This window comes from Lytechinus pictus, chromosome 16, assembly GCF_037042905.1.
Source record: "Lytechinus pictus isolate F3 Inbred chromosome 16, Lp3.0, whole genome shotgun sequence".
Taxonomy (NCBI): domain Eukaryota; kingdom Metazoa; phylum Echinodermata; class Echinoidea; order Temnopleuroida; family Toxopneustidae; genus Lytechinus; species Lytechinus pictus.
Window position 1 is genome coordinate 11,628,295 of NC_087260.1, and position 20,172 is coordinate 11,648,466.

A 20,172-nucleotide genomic window follows, 5' to 3' on the forward strand; every position below is an offset into this window, starting at 1 on the left:
TAGGATTACTTACATTTATTTCATATCTTGGGCATGAACTTCGCATCACTGACATAGATTGAGTACATTGTATAAACTTACTTTAAAAAAAACTTATATTCACAGAAATTTACTCAAGCAAAAATAATTTTAAAAAGGCATCAGTAAAACACTTAAGTGTACATATTTCATAGCACCCACAATATAGAAGCCTTCTTAGACAAACCCTCGAAAATTAATAATTTTTTATAGTATTACACAATCTACAACAGTACATTTATTTGTGAAATAAGCTTTATATTGTATATGTAGATTAACAGGGTAGTTTGCCTTGGATAAATCGTTTGGAACACAAAAGAAATAGAAATCTGCTTAAATATTAAAGTCTGCATTTAACGGCCAATCAAAGGCAAGTACAGTCATTCAATGTACTCTAACTTATATCTGCACACGTGTGCTATATTGATAAATCCTATACTATTCAAAATGTACTGAAGTACTGAAAAAGGATCTTTATAACCTCTATGTATCAGACTTTCACCCCTTCTCATTATTGGTCAGATCCTTTCCAAGATTTGACATTACAAGTTATATGTATATGTCTGGATGATTTTACAGTTTATATTAAAACTTATCTTAAATCTAAAGTACATGTAATATACAATTTTACTCCATTACATCACATGTGATTTGAATTTAATCTAATTTAATTTTCTTCATTTTATAGTAAAGCTTTCTTTTTTAGTGCACGTAGCACTAATCTGAGTTTACACATATTTTATATAAAAACGGAAAGCTCTTTAGCACATATACACACTGGGCACATATTTACATGTACGTTACAAAAATAAAAAGGTATATTTTAGCAAACATTTTTCTTTTATTACATTCGACCCACAGCAATACCAAACGTAATGAATACACACGTTCAGCAGCAATACTCGATGTATCTACATACATTCAATATATAGAAATAAAATTTATTTACACACTGAATAGGTTCATCTGATCGGTGTGTAGACATGAGAAAACGTTCTCTATTCCACAATCACGAAAATTTTCCTAGTTTTTGCAGTTGCACCCTAGCAAGCGAAAACTTACCAAGATACGGGTGAATTTTCGTGATTGTTGAATAAAGAACGTTTTCTCATAATTTATTACACATTTTCCACATGAGGTACAAACATGTACATGTAATATTAATACTTCATAGAATAATATAATTAATATTGGTAATACATACATGTATACCCACTTTGCTTGAAGACAGATATACAAATATATTAGACAACTACAAGTTCCCTATAATATCCATAGATGTCCAATATCTACATGTAGATATACACCTACAATGTCAAATCCTAAAGGGGCACTAGACTATTACGCAATTTACATGTACAGTATGATATTATTTCATCACATTGATTTGTGCTTGATAGACTTGGCAATATCAATAATGCGCTTTACAGATTATTATACATTCATTGGATCTTGGCATGCCCGCACAGAACACAATGTATGCACTTTCTCAACTACATGCGGAAGCGCCGTGGTGTAGCGGTTCTGACTCTCGCCTTGTAATCAGAGGGTCGTGTGTTCGAATCCCACCATGGTCTAGCGTCCTTTGGCAAGGCGTCAATCCACACTTTGCCACTCTCACCCAGGTGCTAATTGGGTACCGGTAGGAAACAACCGTCATTGTGGTTGGTTTAGCAAGTTTGCGCCTAACAGGCTGCTTGAAATGCTATGAATCCAGTGACCGGGTAATAATTGTGAAGCGCTTTGAACAGTCGTAGATTGATAAAGCGCTATATAAATACCAATTATTACTATTATTATGCGGAGCATTACAGAAGAGATACCAAGCAAAGCATACATTACTTGATTAGATTAAAAATAATTATCAAAACATTTTTTAAAAATTGGGGGGAAAAACAAGAAAAAAAACAAGTGAAAAATTCTCAATACAATGAAAGTGTCGACCATTTGGGGATACATGTATATAATGGAACAATAAGTCTCATTTATTCATGTGCGCTACTCTCTAAGAAAAAAAAAATAACTGGCCAATAATCATTACATCTATTATATATACATGTACATGTATTATCTTTAATAACATTTGTACTCTGGTGACAAATTTGGATATGGTATCAAACAATTAAATCCACATATACTCTCTCATACACATACAGGAGAATAGACTTTGGTATACAGTACACTGTATGTGAAATGTGGTTTTCTTTCACAAAAAGTATTCAAAATATTTCATTACATAAGTATTGAAACCGAATTCATTTATACCTTTTTTAATCAATGGAAAAAAATGCAAAGCTCGTGAACAATTATCCTGTAATGTGAGTTAACTACATAACATCAAGGTTATACATGTATGTAAATATCTTTCTGCATAATATTCTTAACTCCTGTTTAAAAAAAAATGTATGCAATATATCATAATCTTTATAGTACTTTTTCACCAAAACTATATTTTGTTGGATGACATAATATATAATACTTGTTTTGAAGACAGATTCAACATTATATAAGCATCAATACCTGAACAATACATGTATATATTTCACTGTTAAATACTTCACAAATTTCACAAAGACCATAAATCGGCCCCAGCAAACAATAAGCTAGTTCACGGTTAGCTCATGATCAACTTTTCTCAAATGACCTTTGTGATTTTTCATTAGGATAAGCACTATCATTTTCAAATGTAGATGTTGCGTAAGCTTTACCGGTAGAGTATTCAAATTCTAAGAACAAAAGGCATTGTATAGACCAGGTGACTAGAATAGTACATCAGGGATAAAGTTTGGAAATCTGTTTTATTGTCTGCCTTTGGCACATTTGACTATTGTTTAGGCTACTGTCAAATACCAGTGATTATGAAGCCTCTATTTATTACTTTTCAGCTTGGATGTGATAAAATATTTTGAAAGGAATACATGAATAATCATCAAATCACAAATGCCTATGTCAGTGAATTTGAAAGCCACCTTCATGGTTTATCTAAAATGACCTTTTTCTGCTCGTGCGCAGTTTACAACAGTGAACAGGCTTATTATTAGACTACAGCGTATTGTTGTTTACAATAAAATATCACTGATATTGTGACATATTGTATAGTCCTGCAACTGCCTGGAAATTACACGTGATTACACTTTAGTTTACATGTAGTAAGTGCACAAACAGTCGTGCTCAAAAGTTAGTGAACTCCACCACAAAATGCATACCTTCATGCCGAGTGTTGAATATAGACAACACTACAGCCTTTCGCGAGCCCAGAGAAACAAACTTTATTCAATGCAATACTTTATCACGTGACATAACAATGGCAGAACTTGAACACTTTAAATATACATTTTCTAGTGGGGTTCACTAACTAGTCGAAGATAAACACTTAATCAGGGCTTGAGAGTAGTGGCCCAGTGTCCCGGGGCAACCAACGATTAGAGTCGGGCTACCAAAATTCTGTAAAAGCCCACACTTGGTGGCTCAGTTGGGCTACCAAAGTTTTTTATACATTGCAATGTTTTACTATTGTTTCAGGGACACCAAATTTGTTTTGCGGGTGACCAGAAATATGAAACTGATGATTTTGGTGGACTGAACTGGCCACCAAAAAAAAGTTAGTGAGGAGCCTTGACTATTGATGAACATGAACAAGCAGTTAATTAGGGCTAGATTCTCTTCATAAAGAAAGCCAAGCAGCACAATAATCATCTGTGGACAAATGTTATCTACATGTACTTACATGCAAATTCCATGCATCAGCATTTTGTCCAATCTGCGTATCACCCAGCTTGGCTTTCCATACATGTAGATACATGTATGGAATCAAGCTGGAATTATTTTGGTGTCATGAAATGGGTCCATGATAGTTACCAGTATGCAAAGTTCATGTAGTAAATGCGTGCAATCCATGCAATCTGCTACACTGCCAGTAACAGTCAACTGCTGTACGGAAGGTTGTTGAAATTAAGCACCTACACTGTACGTTGAGCAAGGCTCGATCGACAGAGGTTAAACAGTTTTGTTGACAAGCACTGAATTCAGGCTTTACCTGCTGCCTGGAGCCCGTTTCATAAAGCTGTTCGTAAGTTATGAGCGACTTTAAGAACGACTGGTGAACCTTTCTTATGCGCTAAACTATCGCCAATTCAATATACCATTCACCATAAGAAAGGATCACCAGTCATACTTAAAGTTGCTCTTAACTTACGAACAGCTTTATGAAACACCCCCCCCCCCCCCCCCGGTTTGAGACAAACTCAAGTGAGCTCACAAAACAGCAGCAATCAAATCCAGCACTGTCTGAAATTTGTACCTTTCTTGATGCATTCTAACTTATACCCATGTCAATGAACCCCTCCCCCTTGGTACCCCCCACTGCCCCCCCCCCCTCTGTCAAACTCCCTTCTCCTCCAGCAGCGCTCTTCTTGACCCCTTCCCCTCAGCACTGGTCAAAGGATCAATCTTTGACTGGGTTTATGATCAGGGCCGAGGTTGGCCTCTGTCTGGGACGTCAAATTTAGAGCACTTTGACATTTGGAACTTTGTCGATTCACACAATGTCAATAGTCGCCTCCCCATCATTACCCCCACTGGCGGCTCCTCCTCCGGCTATCACATCCCCTTCTCCTTCGGCATCGCTCTTCTTGTCCCCTTCCACCGAGGGCTGGTCAAAGGGTCTGTCTGTCAGATTATCTTCGGGGCCCGGGCTGGCTAGGTCGGGGATCTCGGTGGGCGGGGCGTCCGGGGCGGGAATTTCTGTGTGAATGGTGTACTCCTGGATGACGGCTTTCTCGGCTCGTCTTGATTTGAGTGCAAGCTGGGAGAGAGAAGGTGAGAGTGATGGAGAAAAGAGTAAAGAATATACAGAGGAAAGGGTGGGAGAGGGAGACCAGGAAAGAGAGGGGGTTATAGGAGAGAAATAAGAGGGTAAGTAGAGAGAGAAAGCAAAATTAATAAAGAGAAAGAGGGTAAACAATAGTATATGAAGATATCAATGATAGACACAGGACAGAGAGTGACAGGATATCAAATGAAATCTTTGTTAAATTAATTTCTTAATTTCCCTCATACAAAAAACATAAGAGGTATATTCCTAGAATGCCTATCCTGTTTCCTTCTTACCGGAAATGCCTCAATTACTCAAGGGTAGGGCCATTAATACTATTATATCAATTTGAAAAGTCAATTACGAATAATTTTTTTGAGAATTATTTTGAAGGATACTTTCCTGAATGCTGCCCAAAGCCATAGCATGAAAAAAAATAAGGCAGGAGCACTTTTCCTTCTTTTTGAGTTTACCTTTTTCTTTTTGCTTTCTGCAGATTTTTTTTTTTTTTTTTTTTTGGGGGGGGGGGGGTTCCCACTACAGATATATAGCTGACAGTTAAGTTGCCACTAATTTCATTCATAAACCTAGCTGTTTTCTTGAGAGTATTTCTCCCAAGGGCAGTGAGTATTTAAAAACCGGGAGGTCACTTCCACTAATTTCCTGGTCCTTTTTGATGGTGCAATGAAAACTTCAAAATAAATCATTATAAAAAAAAGTGGAGTCAGCGAGTGAGATAGGCCATGTGATTGTTTACTCTTTGAGTTGTAGACTATTATCCATTTAAAGTGGGGGCATGGCCCCTATAAAACTTCCAGTAACCTGAGCCTATTAAAAAATTGTGAAAGATATCCAGTGACCATCATCAATTCCATGCCACTTTTAATAGTTTTCTAAAATGTATGATGCAACACAAATATGCACTAGTGATAGTCATGATGCAAAAACTGGCTTTGATTTCAAAGATACTTATCAAAACACTCAATTCTATTTGATCATGAAAGTCTGAATGACTACTTAAAAGACAAGTCCACCCCAACAAAAAGTTGATTTGAATAAAAAGAGAAAAATCCAACAAGCATAACACTGAAAATTTCATCAAAATCGGATGTAAAAGTTATGACTTTTTAAAGTTTTGCTTAATTTCACAAAATAGTTATATGCACATCCCGGTCAGTATGCAAATGAGGGAACTGATGACATCACTCACTCACTATTTCTTTTGTATTTTATTACATGAAATATGAATTATTACAATTTTCTCCTCATTGTCCTGTGAAAATAAGTTTTATTTCGCCCTGAACATGTGGAATTGCCATTGTTTAACATTTTATGGTTCAGTCATGTTGGTCCTTATTGCCAAATCTGTGAAAATTGAAATATTGTATAATTCAAACAATAAAAAACAAAAGAAATAGTGAGTGTAGGACATCATCGATTCTCTCATTCGCACGTGACTGAATTGTGCATATAACTATCTTTTGAAAAATAAGCGAAATGTCATAACTTTCTTATTTTACATCCGATTTTGATGAAATTTTCAGCATTATGCTTGTCTGATTTTTCTCTATTGATCCAAATCTACATTTTTTGAGGTGGACTTGACCTTTAATGCAATATGTCTACAAATCGATACAACGTCTTCTATTCATAGGGGTTAGTTTACTATAAAAATAGCATTTCTCAAAAGTATCAATGATATACATGTATACAGATCTAAATTAACATGTAAAAAACAGACACTATGTAAAATACGATGAAGCCAAAACTAAATTGTGATTCTTGTCAAAAGACATTCTATAAATAGCATAGGCTACAACTGTATATGCATGATTCTATTAAAATTAACTTGTGCAGAAACAAATATTTTCACAAAATATAAATTGTAAAGGCAAGATAAAAAGGCAAAGGGGGTGGAAATAACAACCATTCATTTAAAAAAAATGTGGCATGAAATAACAATAAGCATACAATGTTCAAAACTAAAAACAAAAAATTATGAAATCAACCATTACAAAATGTTTTCAATTTCCTGTGAGAAAATTCAAAATTCTATGCTATTAGAAACTTAAAATGGGGGAAAAAAAAGGAAAATGATCAAAGTATCTGGTTCACTACTGAATACAAAGTAGACTTATTTATACAGGTAGGTTGCATGGATACACCAAAAGTGTCTTCAAGTTGTATATTTAATTATTATCAAGAAATTGGGAAAGGAAAATAAATGAAATATAGCATAACACAAAGGACAATCTACACTCATGCAATTATGCGGTATTTATTAATATTGAATATCTAATAATTCTTTTATTATTATATTGATATATCGCAGTAACACACATGACCAAATATTGTTAATTATGAAACAAATCATTGACCAAAGTCATATAAACTATTCATATTCGGACATAATGGTTAAGTACAGTGTACATGTACATGTAAGCTGGTAAATTGCCATTTTGTCTTCTGCCAACTCGTCCACTCACCACATGGTCTACCTTCATTTAGTCTAATGCCATTCCGTCCATCAGCATTTGGTCTAACAACCATTTGGTCCAATAACCATTTGGTCCAATCAACACTTCGTCTAATCACCAGTTCCCCTATGACCATTTTGTCTCATAACCAGTTGGTCTAATATCCATTTTATTTCCATCCATTTCGCCCAATTTACACTTTGGTCCGATTAGACCAAATGGTATATGGACTAAATATGGCTAATGGACGAACTGGTTATTAGACGAAATAGTGAGTGGACGAAATGGGAATTAGACCCTGTGGATAGTGGACGAACTGACGGTAGATCAAATGATAGTAGATGCGGTTGGTAATTGGACGAATTGGCATTAGACCAATTGAAATTAAAACCGTTTTGCAAAGTTCAAAGACTTGTGATGCATGCAAGTTCATAGGCAGGGAACCATACAAGACTCGGCATGAGATTACCATACATTGTGTAATAAATATGAGGGTAGGCTGTGATGGCATGAGAAAGAGATTTGGGGAGGGGGGGAATGAAACAAGAGGACTTGATTCCGGAGAATGTCACGCCTCATGTGTGATACTTGCTATGTCTGATGAAAGTGTTAACTTTAATATCTGGTATGTACATGTACATGTATGTAGTCAAAATTAATGAATTTGCATGAGCCTCTGCAATGAATGATGATTCAAATTTAAAATAAAAAGATGAAAACACAAACCAAAGATAAATCATAACATAAGAGTGCATGCATGGGACTACATGTGATCTACATGTGATCTATTAGCAGGCAGTCAGGCAGAAGCAACACGAAAACATGAGTACGGGACTAACATAATATTCAGATGTTACTGGTTGTGGCCCTACGCCATGGCTAAATGCTGGTAATGCTTTCGTTTGACCGGAGGCGGTCTCATCGCCAGGACCGAGACGTCTTCCAAATCGGGCGTCTCGGGGGCGGAGACCAAGGGGTACTCCCGGATTGGTTGGTGAGCCGTACGTTTTTGAAGAGCGCCCTGTAGGGTGGGTGGCAAGATCAAAGCTAACAATTCCTTTTTCTTCTTTTTGGAATAACATATGCAATTCAATGCAATTGTGACTATAACCAAGCAGACCTATATTACTATAAATAGAGATCCAGATCATAAGTTAATGGTTCACTGCGCCCCTCAAAGATAATAAGAATATTATTTTCATATCTTTCAAATTAAAATGTTACACAATAATATGCAATGAGATACTTTATTATTCTTAAAATCATTTTGTACATGTTATGCACATGTCAATAATACTTTTGATCATTACTCATCTATTAAAAGAGGTGCATGAAATAATGTAAATACTATTATTAAGCTGTTTTAAAAATGTATCATGGTCTTAAATGAATACGAAGTCTAGATCCATCCCATTACAGGGGCCGCAGAACAGTTTTCAAAGTGGGGGGGCTGAGCCAAAAGTGGGGGTGACCATGCAAAAAATCACAATCATATGGTCATTTTTACGTTTTTGTACACGGTTTTGGAAAACCACCCCCCCCAGCCCCCCTGCTTCCGTGGCCCCTGCATTACTAAATCTACTGGTATTTTTACAACAAACTTTTTTTTTTCAGGGTGAACTTCCCCTTTAAACATGTTGCAACCTCCCAACTTGGAGAAGAAAAAGAGTGTCTACTGAATTGTTTTTCTTTCGGTTTCTCTTTTTCAGTCTCTCAAATTCTCTTTCACAATCGATCAAGAAGGATAAAGCTTCTTCAATTGTATGACTGTAAAGACAGTCAACGGTAAGAACTAATCAAAACCCAAATCGAATCAAACTATATATTGAATGCATCGAAACAAGAACAGACAAGTGGATACTTGATCAATCCTCGGCAATTAGCAGTGAATTACTGATAAAAGACTTGAAGTAAATTTGATAGATGCAAAGTAGTATGATTTGCAAGAGTTGAACACGCATATAAGATATTGTAAAAGGACATCAAAATAATTCAAAAAGGATTTTCTGTCAATGAAATTCCCAGAACATGAAATACATTTAACATATCTATGAGCTACATGTAGGTGCAACTCTTGTGTAGTGTATGTCAAACTATAGGCTACACACAAAACAGAATTCAGTTATTAATAATATTAGGAAAAACTAACAAATCGGATGCAATTATGTGTTCCAAGTACTACATGTATGTAGATCTACTAACAATATGGAAGCAGTCAGTTACAAATATAAAAGAGAGAATCACAGTGGAAGAGAGAGAATTGCGACCAGGAAAATGACACAGTTTGAGATTGAAAATATTCCCGAATATTTTATACCATGTAACGCAAATTTCTAAAACTTTGACAAAATTTCCAACTGGAATATTTTCTGTAAAGTATGATTAGCATCAATCCATTTTCAGCTTTGAACATACGTATAATAGCTCTTGAAAATAAATTATTTTGCATGCATATATAATATTAATGAACCATACTTTAAGATGTTTAAGATGTACATGTATATGGAGCAATACTGGATGTATTATGTATCAGTATAATGGCGTTCATTAAATAAATTATTTCAAAGCTTGTTACATAACAATTATGATATTACAATGCACTGTGAATACATAAGTACACCGATGCTCCACATATGAAAAAAAAATGTGAATGGTTTATGTACTGATAGGCCTGTAGTAAATCCAAGAGAACAAGTCTGGATAAATGCTTTAAAACTTGATTCAAGATTATTTTTCACTCATGAAAGAGAATTGCAAACTGTTTCCTTGAAATTTATAGAGGGGATTTAAAATGTGTGTAGATCATAATGTAATGAAATGAATGAATTAGGATTAATTTTATTTTCTTTACACCTAATGAATATATAGGGCAATTAAAGATCCTTGTGGAACACCAATTATATGAAAATCCATGCTTCATATTAAAATTAACATATCCACGAGGGGTGTCCTCACTTCTGTTGGATAATCTAAACATTTCTAAATTCATTCATACAAAAAAGAATTTCAAGGAATAAAAAAAAAAGAAATCAATGCATAATTTACATTTACCTTTATTTGAGTCCACGTTAAACGACTTCGCGTCTCTGGATCGAGGCCATAAACGATGGCATTAACCAGACCAACCAGCGGAGCAGACAAAGCGTGGAAGAGATACAACACAAAGACGGCATTATCAGGATTCACGGCATTCTGAATCCTGCACATAGGTGAGGAAAAAAAGAGGTGAAATTAAGAAATATTGAAAGAAATATGTCCATCATTAGGTTTAAAGTGATTTTGAAGGGGAGCAGTAACTTTCTATACACACATGTAGGTGGATTGTGTCCCATAGAATTGTGTTCGAAGAGCAATGAATATAAATCTAAAATGAATATTACCATCATGCCATTCATGAATTTGTGCGTTTCTACTTCAAACATTCACTGCTTTTGTTTAAAAGGTCAAATTCACAAATTCATTAATTTTCTATGTATATGCACTTTAAAAGAAAATCACAAATCGAAAATCCATATCTTATTGTTCAAAACAGAAATCAGAAACAGAAATCCACAGAAAATTAATTTTGCCCGATTGATCGTGGGCCCGGCAGCCACTGTGCAGCGCCAGATCAACGTAGCTCTATCCCTTGTATTGTTGAACGCCAAACAGGGTAGTACAACTCCCATCTTTTAACGTCTGTTGGTCTGACGCGGCCGGGTTTGAACTCCCGACCTCGAGGTTGTGAGACAACACACCGGTGTAGAAATACACTCCATAATTTAGAAATACCATACTAATAACTTAAAATAAGTACATGTATGTATTTGACATTTGGCATGTAATCTTACCATCATCTAAATAATCACACTTTGCCATTACCTGTTTATTAGCGGAAATATAGAAAGCACAAGATAAATAAATGGGTACGCTCTGAGCGGCTTGATCTCCTCTCGTATTAGCTGTCTATTTCGCTCTATTTCAGGTTCATAAGTCCCCTGCCAACTTCGTATCTATGGCAACAGAATTGGAAATAGAAAATATGTGGATTATAATTACAGTAATAATTTATAAAATACACTGTACTACAAAGCAATCGTAAAATATCTTTAAGTGGTTTAGAAAGGATTTTAATTAGCTCATTAGAAAGCAAGCAGACAATTTGAACAATACATTAAAAATGCAAACCTTGTTTATGAATTCATTTTGAAAAGAGGTACATGTAATCAGCAAAGACCCAATATACAAAATAAAGTGTTTGAAGATAAAATACATAAAACGGTACAAGAAAAATCATTATTCAAAATTGGGAAATATAACATGCAAATAACGCAACAAAATAAATATCAAAAGAGTACAAATGGTCCCAGCAATAGGCAAGTTTGAATATCATTGTTCTGTGGAGAGATAATAACAAATTAAACCAATGGCGCACAATATCTCCATATCACATATAAAAAACCTGGAAATAAATAAATTAAAATATACTTTTGTGATATTAATATATCAGGAAATACAAATACTGGGGCAATGAATTTAATAATATACATGTACATGTAGAAATATCTGACAGAAGTATCATGGCAAATTGAAGGTGGAAAATGTGTGAATAATTAAGCAGGATGATTTTGTCCTGCATTTAATGCAGTTTCTTTTTTATTATTAATGTACTTACCCTTTTTCTCAGCTTGTATGTAATATACGCATAGACAGCAAACATCAGAATTATCAGCAAAAAGAGTGGCCCATACCAGCTAAAACAGAAGACAAAATAACGATATCATAATGAGTGTTTTATCAAGAAATTTTAATATTTGCTTGATAGTTTCACCTTTCTAACAAGCATAACTGTGATTCTAAAAAATGTCATTGGGTTTTAATATAATTAACAAAAAAGTGACAAGTAATAGAAAACCAACCAGTAAATTGATAATCAAATAAATCAATTAATCATCAATGAAAAGATTAAATGACTACATAACCTACAAAACGATCATCTTTTTATATGTCAATATAGAATTGTGCAAACAATGATATTAAACCATCATTGATTAATCTTGGAATCTTATCAAGGGGAACTTTATAAATGTTGCAATCAATTGCATGTCAAATTTTAGGCACAAAATCAATCACAAGTCTGGCAATTAATTGCAAATAAACACTTGATTCTGAGTCTGCTTCTTTCAGCAAGTAGTACACTTCAATTTGGTATTGTTACAATTGATATATCAGTTGTAATTTGGCAACAGCAATTTGCAATTAATAGCAAATCTTTTCTTGCAAAACCCCTTTAGTCTGCATTGCTAAATTTCAGAAATTGGCCCACAAAATGCAACAAGGTTAACATGAGGGAGCGAGTTGGCTCTGTCGGTAAAGCGTCTGCCTTTTGAACCAAAGATCATGGGTTTCAAGTCCACCCCGTGCGGATGGCTGAAGCCTGTGTTGTGTGTAAACGTCCCTCCTCTGTTCAATAGATGCAGGCTATGTTACAGTGGAAAATACACCGTCCCTCGGATAGGACGTTAAATGGACGCCCCCCGTTAAGAACCCACTGCACTACTCGTATAAGAATAGGCGGAAACTCAGTGTAGTGGTCCACCTGTGCGTCATTAGTGATTCAATTCGCTTTTCACCTCCCAGGCACAGGTGACGCCAAACATATAATAATAACACTTGCACAAGGTGTGTAGTAAAAGAACCAGGGAAACTCACATGAAGAATCGCCATACTGGGTACTCTGCCGGTATCCAACTAGAAGGAAAAATGTTGAGAAGAAATAATTATAATTATACTAATACATAGTATTTGTATAGCACACTTTCCATCTTAATTAGAATCTCAGGGCACTTCAGAGCAAATTACAGAAAGAAAGAACTTACATTATAAGTTAAAATTATACAAGGATATCCTTCAATACATACATGTACACTGTAGATGGTTGAATGCAAAAAAAAAACCTCATTATTTATTCAGGTTGCACCTTTGAAGGTGACTTTTCTGGGTTTTCAAACTGGTCCTGCATGAGTCTGTTCCCCCATAAATTCTTTGAAACCAAAACTTGAAAAAGTTTAGAATTTGAGGATCTTATTTTGTGAATACTAGTAATGTAATGTGAAATTAATCATTAATTAGAGAATAAAGTGAGAGAAATGGTGGACGGAAAATTGTATGGGGGGCAATCTGGCATAATTTCTGGGCAGTTATATACATGTATGACATAATTTGTAACTTATCACCAAGCCCCAGCAGGTCCATAATTGTATGGGGGGCACTCTGACATAATTTCTGGGCAGTTATATACATGTATGACATAATTTGTAACTTACCACCAAGCTCCAGCTGGACCATAATGATTACCAATCAACGGTAGACAAGCCATGAGAAAGGAAAAACCCCAGGTCACTAGATGGTATATTCTGAATTTTGCACAGAAACAAAAATGTATTAATTTTGTGATTAATGGACATACAGTAGAAAATATAAATACACCCTATTTATGGTTTGTTTGTATCCCAGTATCACTTCCTTTATTGTATCTCAATATTCCTTTTAATTGCATTACACTTCCTACTTCATCTTTTTCATATTTTTTCCTCTTCCTCCTGTTCTTAATAATAATAATAATAATAATAATAATCCGCTTTTATATAGCGCTTAATACATCGGAACGACGTGTCTAAGCGCTTTTCAGATATATTATTACCCCGGTCATCGGATTCAATCAGTCGTTCCCGCACACAATGTATGCACATCCTCCACTCCCTGGGGAGTATTCCAGTCAGTCGCCGGCGAGGCCCACACAGTACTGGACAAGCTACAATGACTTTCACATCCTACTGGGTACACATTTAGTACTTAGGCAAAGTGTGGATGAACGTCTATAATAATCATACCAACATGCTTTAAAATGTAGCGTATATCACTGCTAAATGCGTCCCTATGCGCTTAATTGGATATTATTACCCTGGCTTTAGCCCGTGGCCTTTTACAGCGCGGTGGCATTTCAAGGAATAAATTCCTGCCAGGTACCCATTTACCACACCTACATGTAGGTCGAGTGCAGCTCAAAGTGGATAAAATTCTTGCCAAAGGAAATAACGCCATGCCTGGGAATCGAACCCACGACCCTCTGTTTCAAAGTCCGAAAACTAATCCACTGGGCCACAACGCTCAACAATGAAAGAAAGAAAGAAAGAATAGAGGATGATATAACACCTAGACAAAGGACGCCAGACCGCGGTGGGAATTGAACACACGACCCTCTGTTTATAAGGCGAGAGTCGGAACCACCACACCACGGCTCCTCCGTCCTTCTTGTCACTCCGCTTCCCTGTTTATTTTGTTTCTTTGTCCTTCTTCCTCTTTTTTTTCTTCTTTTCCAACTCTTTGATTCATTTTATTATTCAGCTCTGGGATGTTGCAAAACAGGTGTCTACATTGTACATGTATGGAGGGTCCTCCTCCTCTGCTTTCTCCTTCTTCTCCTCCTCCTCTTTCTTCTTCTTCTCCTCCTCCTCTTTCTTCTTCTTCTCCTCCTCCTTCTTCTCCTCTTTCTCCTCCTTCTTCTCCCCCTTCCTCTCCTCCTCTTTATTCTTTTTCTTCTTCTCCTTCTCTCCTCCTTCCCCTCCTCCTCCTCTACTGCTCCTCCCTCTTTTTGCCCCTTCTCCTCCTTCCCCTTTTCCTCCTTCTCCTCTACTCTCATTTCTACTATCTTATCATCGTCTATTCTTCCTTTCATGACTATTTTTCTTAATCTTCCACATTCCGCACATTATTCATATGCAGGAAAAACTACAATTCGCTTTGAAATTTGTTTGCAATACAGACTGCATTGTGTGGTAGAAAGGAGCATTTTAACAGGATTTAGAACAGGAAGAAGGAAATGTAATGACCATCGGTAAAAGACAAAATTGATACTTGTATGTGTCGATACTCAATACTCATACCATGATATTACAAGTACCTTAATGCATATCATATGTTAAAAAAGGGGTAAAAATAGTTTATTTTAGTTTCAAAACAGGGATTGCTTTCAAAACTAAAGAGTCTGGAAAGTTACTGTTTATAGTGATTTTAATATCAAAGTGTTTTATATGTATCCATTCATGGTGTAAAAGGCAGGGTAGGAATATTTTATATTATTATTACCAGCAAACATGTACGTGTAATTAGATAAAGCACAATTAGTTTAGGAATACAGTACTACATGAAGGTGTTACGACATTCAAAGCAAGGGGGGGGGGTGGGTTCCAAGTAACAAGAAATATTTATCCAATCCAAGGGGCTACATGCATTATACATGCTCTGACAAAAGTCAGAGCTTTTGATATATATCCCCAAATATTTTAGCATCAAAACAACACCCAAAGTCTTATAACAAACTCTGTAAAATTCATATTAATCATACATACAATGACTAGGGATTAGGGTTTACTCTGTGCATATAAAGATAAATGAAAGTAGTTGCAGTAAACACTGATTTCACGAGAAAGTGTGTTGAACAAAGCTTAATTGTCACTATATCATCAAGGATCTAGATCTGGTACAGTTACATAAACTGAACTTGTGACAAAATGTATACACCATAAATATCTGACAAACCCCAGTCTAAAAAATCAAAAACAAAGAAATTGAAAGTTTCCTTAATAAATTTGAACACTTGCAAATACATGTCTAACTTGCATAAACTGGGGAAATCACGAGCTTCATTACACCTTTAAACAACTCCTTTACAATGGAAAATCTGTACAAACATATTTTTCATAACCTTCGTAATAAAATTCCATCAGAGGTAGGCCCTTATAACAAATAATGAGACTACCAATATATCAAATTAATTGTCTATATATGCAAAATAACAAATAAACATAGAAATTTCAGCTTACTGCTACTCACATTTCTCTTCTCTCTGTGTTGATCATCCATATTGAAATCAAGTAAAGGTTAAAGGTTATACAGCTGACCCACATCAATGTCACCCAGTCTGAGAAAAGAAATTAGAAAAAAAAATGAAATTTGAAATATTCTGTAATCTTGACCCAACACAGTACCTGCTGAGCACTAATTTTCCCGCTGACAAAGAAAACGATATCAAAATCATATAAAAATATAATTTTATGGCAATTTTCATGGCAAGATCTTACCCCAAAATTGTGTCCACCATCCTTCAAAGTTACAGACTGCACTGTCTCCTCTTGGGCTTTCCTATAAAAGAGGAAATTACAAAAAGCAAGAAAAACATAATAAAACATGGCAAACTGATGCAAGTCTGACCCAAAGCAGCTGTATTCATTTTAGGAAACACAGAAGATAATAGTTACTGTATCTCATGTAATTAATTTTGCAATTTTTATGAATGAATGAAACTTCCTCTGAAATTAGACACAAGAATCCTACAGTAACATCTGCACAATTCCCATACTACACTCAACCAATCTGTATGTAGATGACTTTATATTAGTCTACAATTATATAACACATCACATAATTTGATATATCACTTACCAAAAACTTTGATATACTTCCAAAGAATGCTGCCACCGTGAGCCACAGGATTAGTCTTTGTACAAAGAGTTCATACTTCTTAAAGATCCAGATCACTGTTATCATGAAAACACTGAAGATATAAAGGACAAACAAACATTTAACAATCCCTTTCTTTCTTACATTCTAAATCCAAGCATACATGTAGGATGGGGGGTCGGGTGTCCGGACACTTTATATTTTTGAAGCCTTCTTTTTTGTCTTTGGATTACACTAAAAATATGAATTCAATACTTGTAATCATCTTCTATTTTGTTCTTTATAATATTTCCTAACATTTTGTACTAAAAATTTATGAAATTTCGCTTTCAAATTTTTCCAAATGACTTTCTAAAATTGATCGTCCGGACACACAACCTGTCCGGACACACAACCACTGGGTATACATTCATATTCAAGTGGAATTTATTTTATTTTCTTTCAGAGACAGTACCTACATGTATGCACCATTCTAAAAAGCTATGATTTCTCCATACATGTACATGTATGTGGCCACTACTATGTAACAGAATCATTGTTGTCAATTCAGTCAAATATACAAATATTATAAAAACAAAATTGCATTCATTCCTCAATTATTTGTTTTCTTTCTTCTTTCACATTTCATATATGGACAGCTCTCCAAATACATGATTTAAAAATCCATAAAATATAATTTTTTCAGAAAATATAAAATGATTTTTATCAATGCATTCATTACACCATCAGACACATTATTCCATAAAAGTACATACATGTACATTGTACAATGCTTTTATGAAATAAAAAAACTATTAAAAAGCATGGTTTGCACTATTAAATCAATCATGACATATGGGACAGCTGCCGCATGCAGCATGACACAATCAAAATTTTGATTAATAAGAAAATTTCACAAAGATGTTAAACCTTCTTCCATATGCTTTTTACATGTAGTTTTCTGCATTTATCAATATCAACATGATACTAGGGTAGACTACTTCCCCTTTAAGTGTCTTTAAGAATTAATCCACTGTACAATGTACATGTACAAGTAGATCTGTGTAGATGTCATAAACTTACCATCCAATTAAAGAGAGGGCAGCGAGAGCCTTTCGAATCCCATAAATAGTATTCTGGGTAGAAAAAAAAAAGAAATGTGAAAGTACTAGTTTATTTTGTGAAGAGGTTAACACCAGAGGTTGTGTAATCTGGGTTTTAAATTCCATTTTGGGCATCAATGTTCTGGAAATCCATTCATCTGCACGCTTTTCAAACATGCAACTACACGTTATGGAGTGATTACATACATGTACTTTTAATGACAGCTGACAATAAATCAGAACTTTATTTTACTTTTCTTTCAGTTACTCTTGAACTACAAACAATACACACATGTACTCTTCATAACCTAAATTTTGCATTTTTTTTCCTACATACATGTAGTTCTGCAATATTTTGTAAACCTCCTTGGAGCTTGCAATGAGTTCAGTATATAATGAAGAGTCATGTGACAATGCGTCACTCATATTCTTTTAAAAGACACCAATTAACTGACTTTACTGGAACATTTTACATAATCATAGTTATTTCCACATATTTTTTTTACAATTCTGGGGTTGATTGTGATCTAATTCCCATAAAATCACCATCTACAATGTACTATTCTACTTTCTCCTCCTTACTATACAATTCTCCTCTTCCTCTCCTTCTCCCTTTTTTTTCTCTCCTTCTCCCCTTATTTTCTTCTCTCCCTGTATTCCTTCCTCCTCATGCGACTTGTGAAATGATGTAGGGAGGGGATAATTTATTTTTTTTCTCCAAAAATTATACTCAAGACTGTATAAATTCTTTCATGAGGACATGTCTCAATATGCTTCATCCAAAAGGGAAAGGGGCTTTAAGGAGAAAAACATGAATTCTTAATAGGGCCTATTTTACAGTACAATAACTACAGTACAACAAATGAGAGAGTTGTCTTCCTTGCTGCCACTTTAAAATAAACATACAATGTAGATCTAGTTTACATTCTTTAAAACGTAAATCCCTTGTCCAATTTCCTTCAAACCTCTCTCCATTTTTCTTTCTCCTTCCACACATTACCGTAATTTTGTTACCTGAACAGCTGAAATCTGTCTGTTTGGAGAATTTTTTAAACATTTTTATACTTTCTGGTTTCTCCTCCTACATAGACACTAGCTACATGTATCTCACACACAGTGTGAGGGGCTGAGGGCCCTATTCCCATAGGTTCAATTGTACTATTCCCCTAAAAATGGGAATTCAGAATTTTTTATTCTTAATTTGTCACAAAATTGCACTGAGGTGGTGAATCAGACAAGATTCTGATCATTTTTAATATATTTTGATGAAAATGTTTGTATTAACAGTCAAAATCAATCTGAATTTTGGGGTTTAATACAATAGGTTCCTGCACTGGCTGCAGACATATCAGAGTGGAAACAATGACTTTGGTCTATGGAGGAGGAATAGTGAACCAAGACATATTCCACCACCCAACAAAACAGAGACTTCAAAATTTTCAGTCTATTGAATACCAAGGTCCAAGGTTAGATTCCCCTTAATCTAAAGTAACAATGTTGAAAAAGTATGGTTTCATTTCATTATAACGTTCATGTTTAAAATAGACTACAAAAAATTAATCCCAGGAAATCAAATGAAGAATAAAGCTTTCACCTCCTTCTCCCTACCTTTCAACTTGTTAATTTTACAAGCAACGTCAAGATCAATCTTTTAGGTTAATAAGGTTTATCGCGAATCAGCAAATATCAACAGAGGTCGCTGCACCGCAAAGCATGATGGGATCAAAAAGGGGGCAGAGACACAACCAAAAACAGCCCAATGATCACCACCGGTCACCTGGCATGATGAAAATTCTTGAAATTGTGAAAATAAGGATTACGTTACTCCCAGCCGCAAGTCGAAATGTGATTGTGAACAGTCGTCTGAATAGCAGCTAGCTTGCCCCCTTTTCAATCCCATGATGCATTGCAGTTCTGATTAGCAATATATGGTAACTAATCATAATTATATTGCACCTCGCTATATGACAGGTAAGACTAGTCTAACGCCGAGGACATTGATGCGGGAATTAAGCAACTAACTCGGAAACGACCTGGCGCAGATAATCTACCAGATTGAAGAGCGCCAACTTAACTCCAACACCAACCAACCAACCAATATACCTTGTTCTTATATTTGTTTTCAGTTGACTTCTTGGAGGTTGGAGTCGGACTCCTCATCATAAATTATATCATGCCATTCCCATTCATTTTCTTTTTTCATCTCATTCAATCATGTCATTTTACAATTACAATAAACGTTTTTCCCCATCTTATTTCTTGCCTCTTGTTTATTTTGCAT

The 20,172-nt window shown here is 35.1% G+C and overlaps 1 protein-coding gene across 2 annotated transcripts in view; it reads right to left on the reverse strand.

Annotated features, from left to right (window-relative positions):
• The window catches only part of LOC129279340 (cyclic AMP receptor-like protein A), a 20,622-nt gene continuing 450 nt past the window's right edge, over positions 1-20,172 (reverse strand). The window contains exons 2-12 of one of the 2 annotated variants that reach the window (XM_064111262.1): positions 17,872-17,924; positions 16,792-16,903; positions 16,431-16,491; positions 16,183-16,270; positions 13,614-13,703; positions 13,000-13,038; positions 11,963-12,041; positions 11,170-11,300; positions 10,360-10,507; positions 8,148-8,329; positions 1-4,822 (exon numbers count right to left, since the gene is read on the reverse strand). In XM_064111262.1, the coding sequence (XP_063967332.1) occupies positions 8,177-8,329; positions 10,360-10,507; positions 11,170-11,300; positions 11,963-12,041; positions 13,000-13,038; positions 13,614-13,703; positions 16,183-16,270; positions 16,431-16,491; positions 16,792-16,903; positions 17,872-17,924 (954 nt within the window). In that variant the 3' untranslated portion in view covers positions 1-4,822; positions 8,148-8,176. The remainder of the gene's footprint in view (positions 4,823-8,147; positions 8,330-10,359; positions 10,508-11,169; positions 11,301-11,962; positions 12,042-12,999; positions 13,039-13,613; positions 13,704-16,182; positions 16,271-16,430; positions 16,492-16,791; positions 16,904-17,871; positions 17,925-20,172) is intronic. The other variant, XM_054915430.2, reaches the window with a different exon arrangement.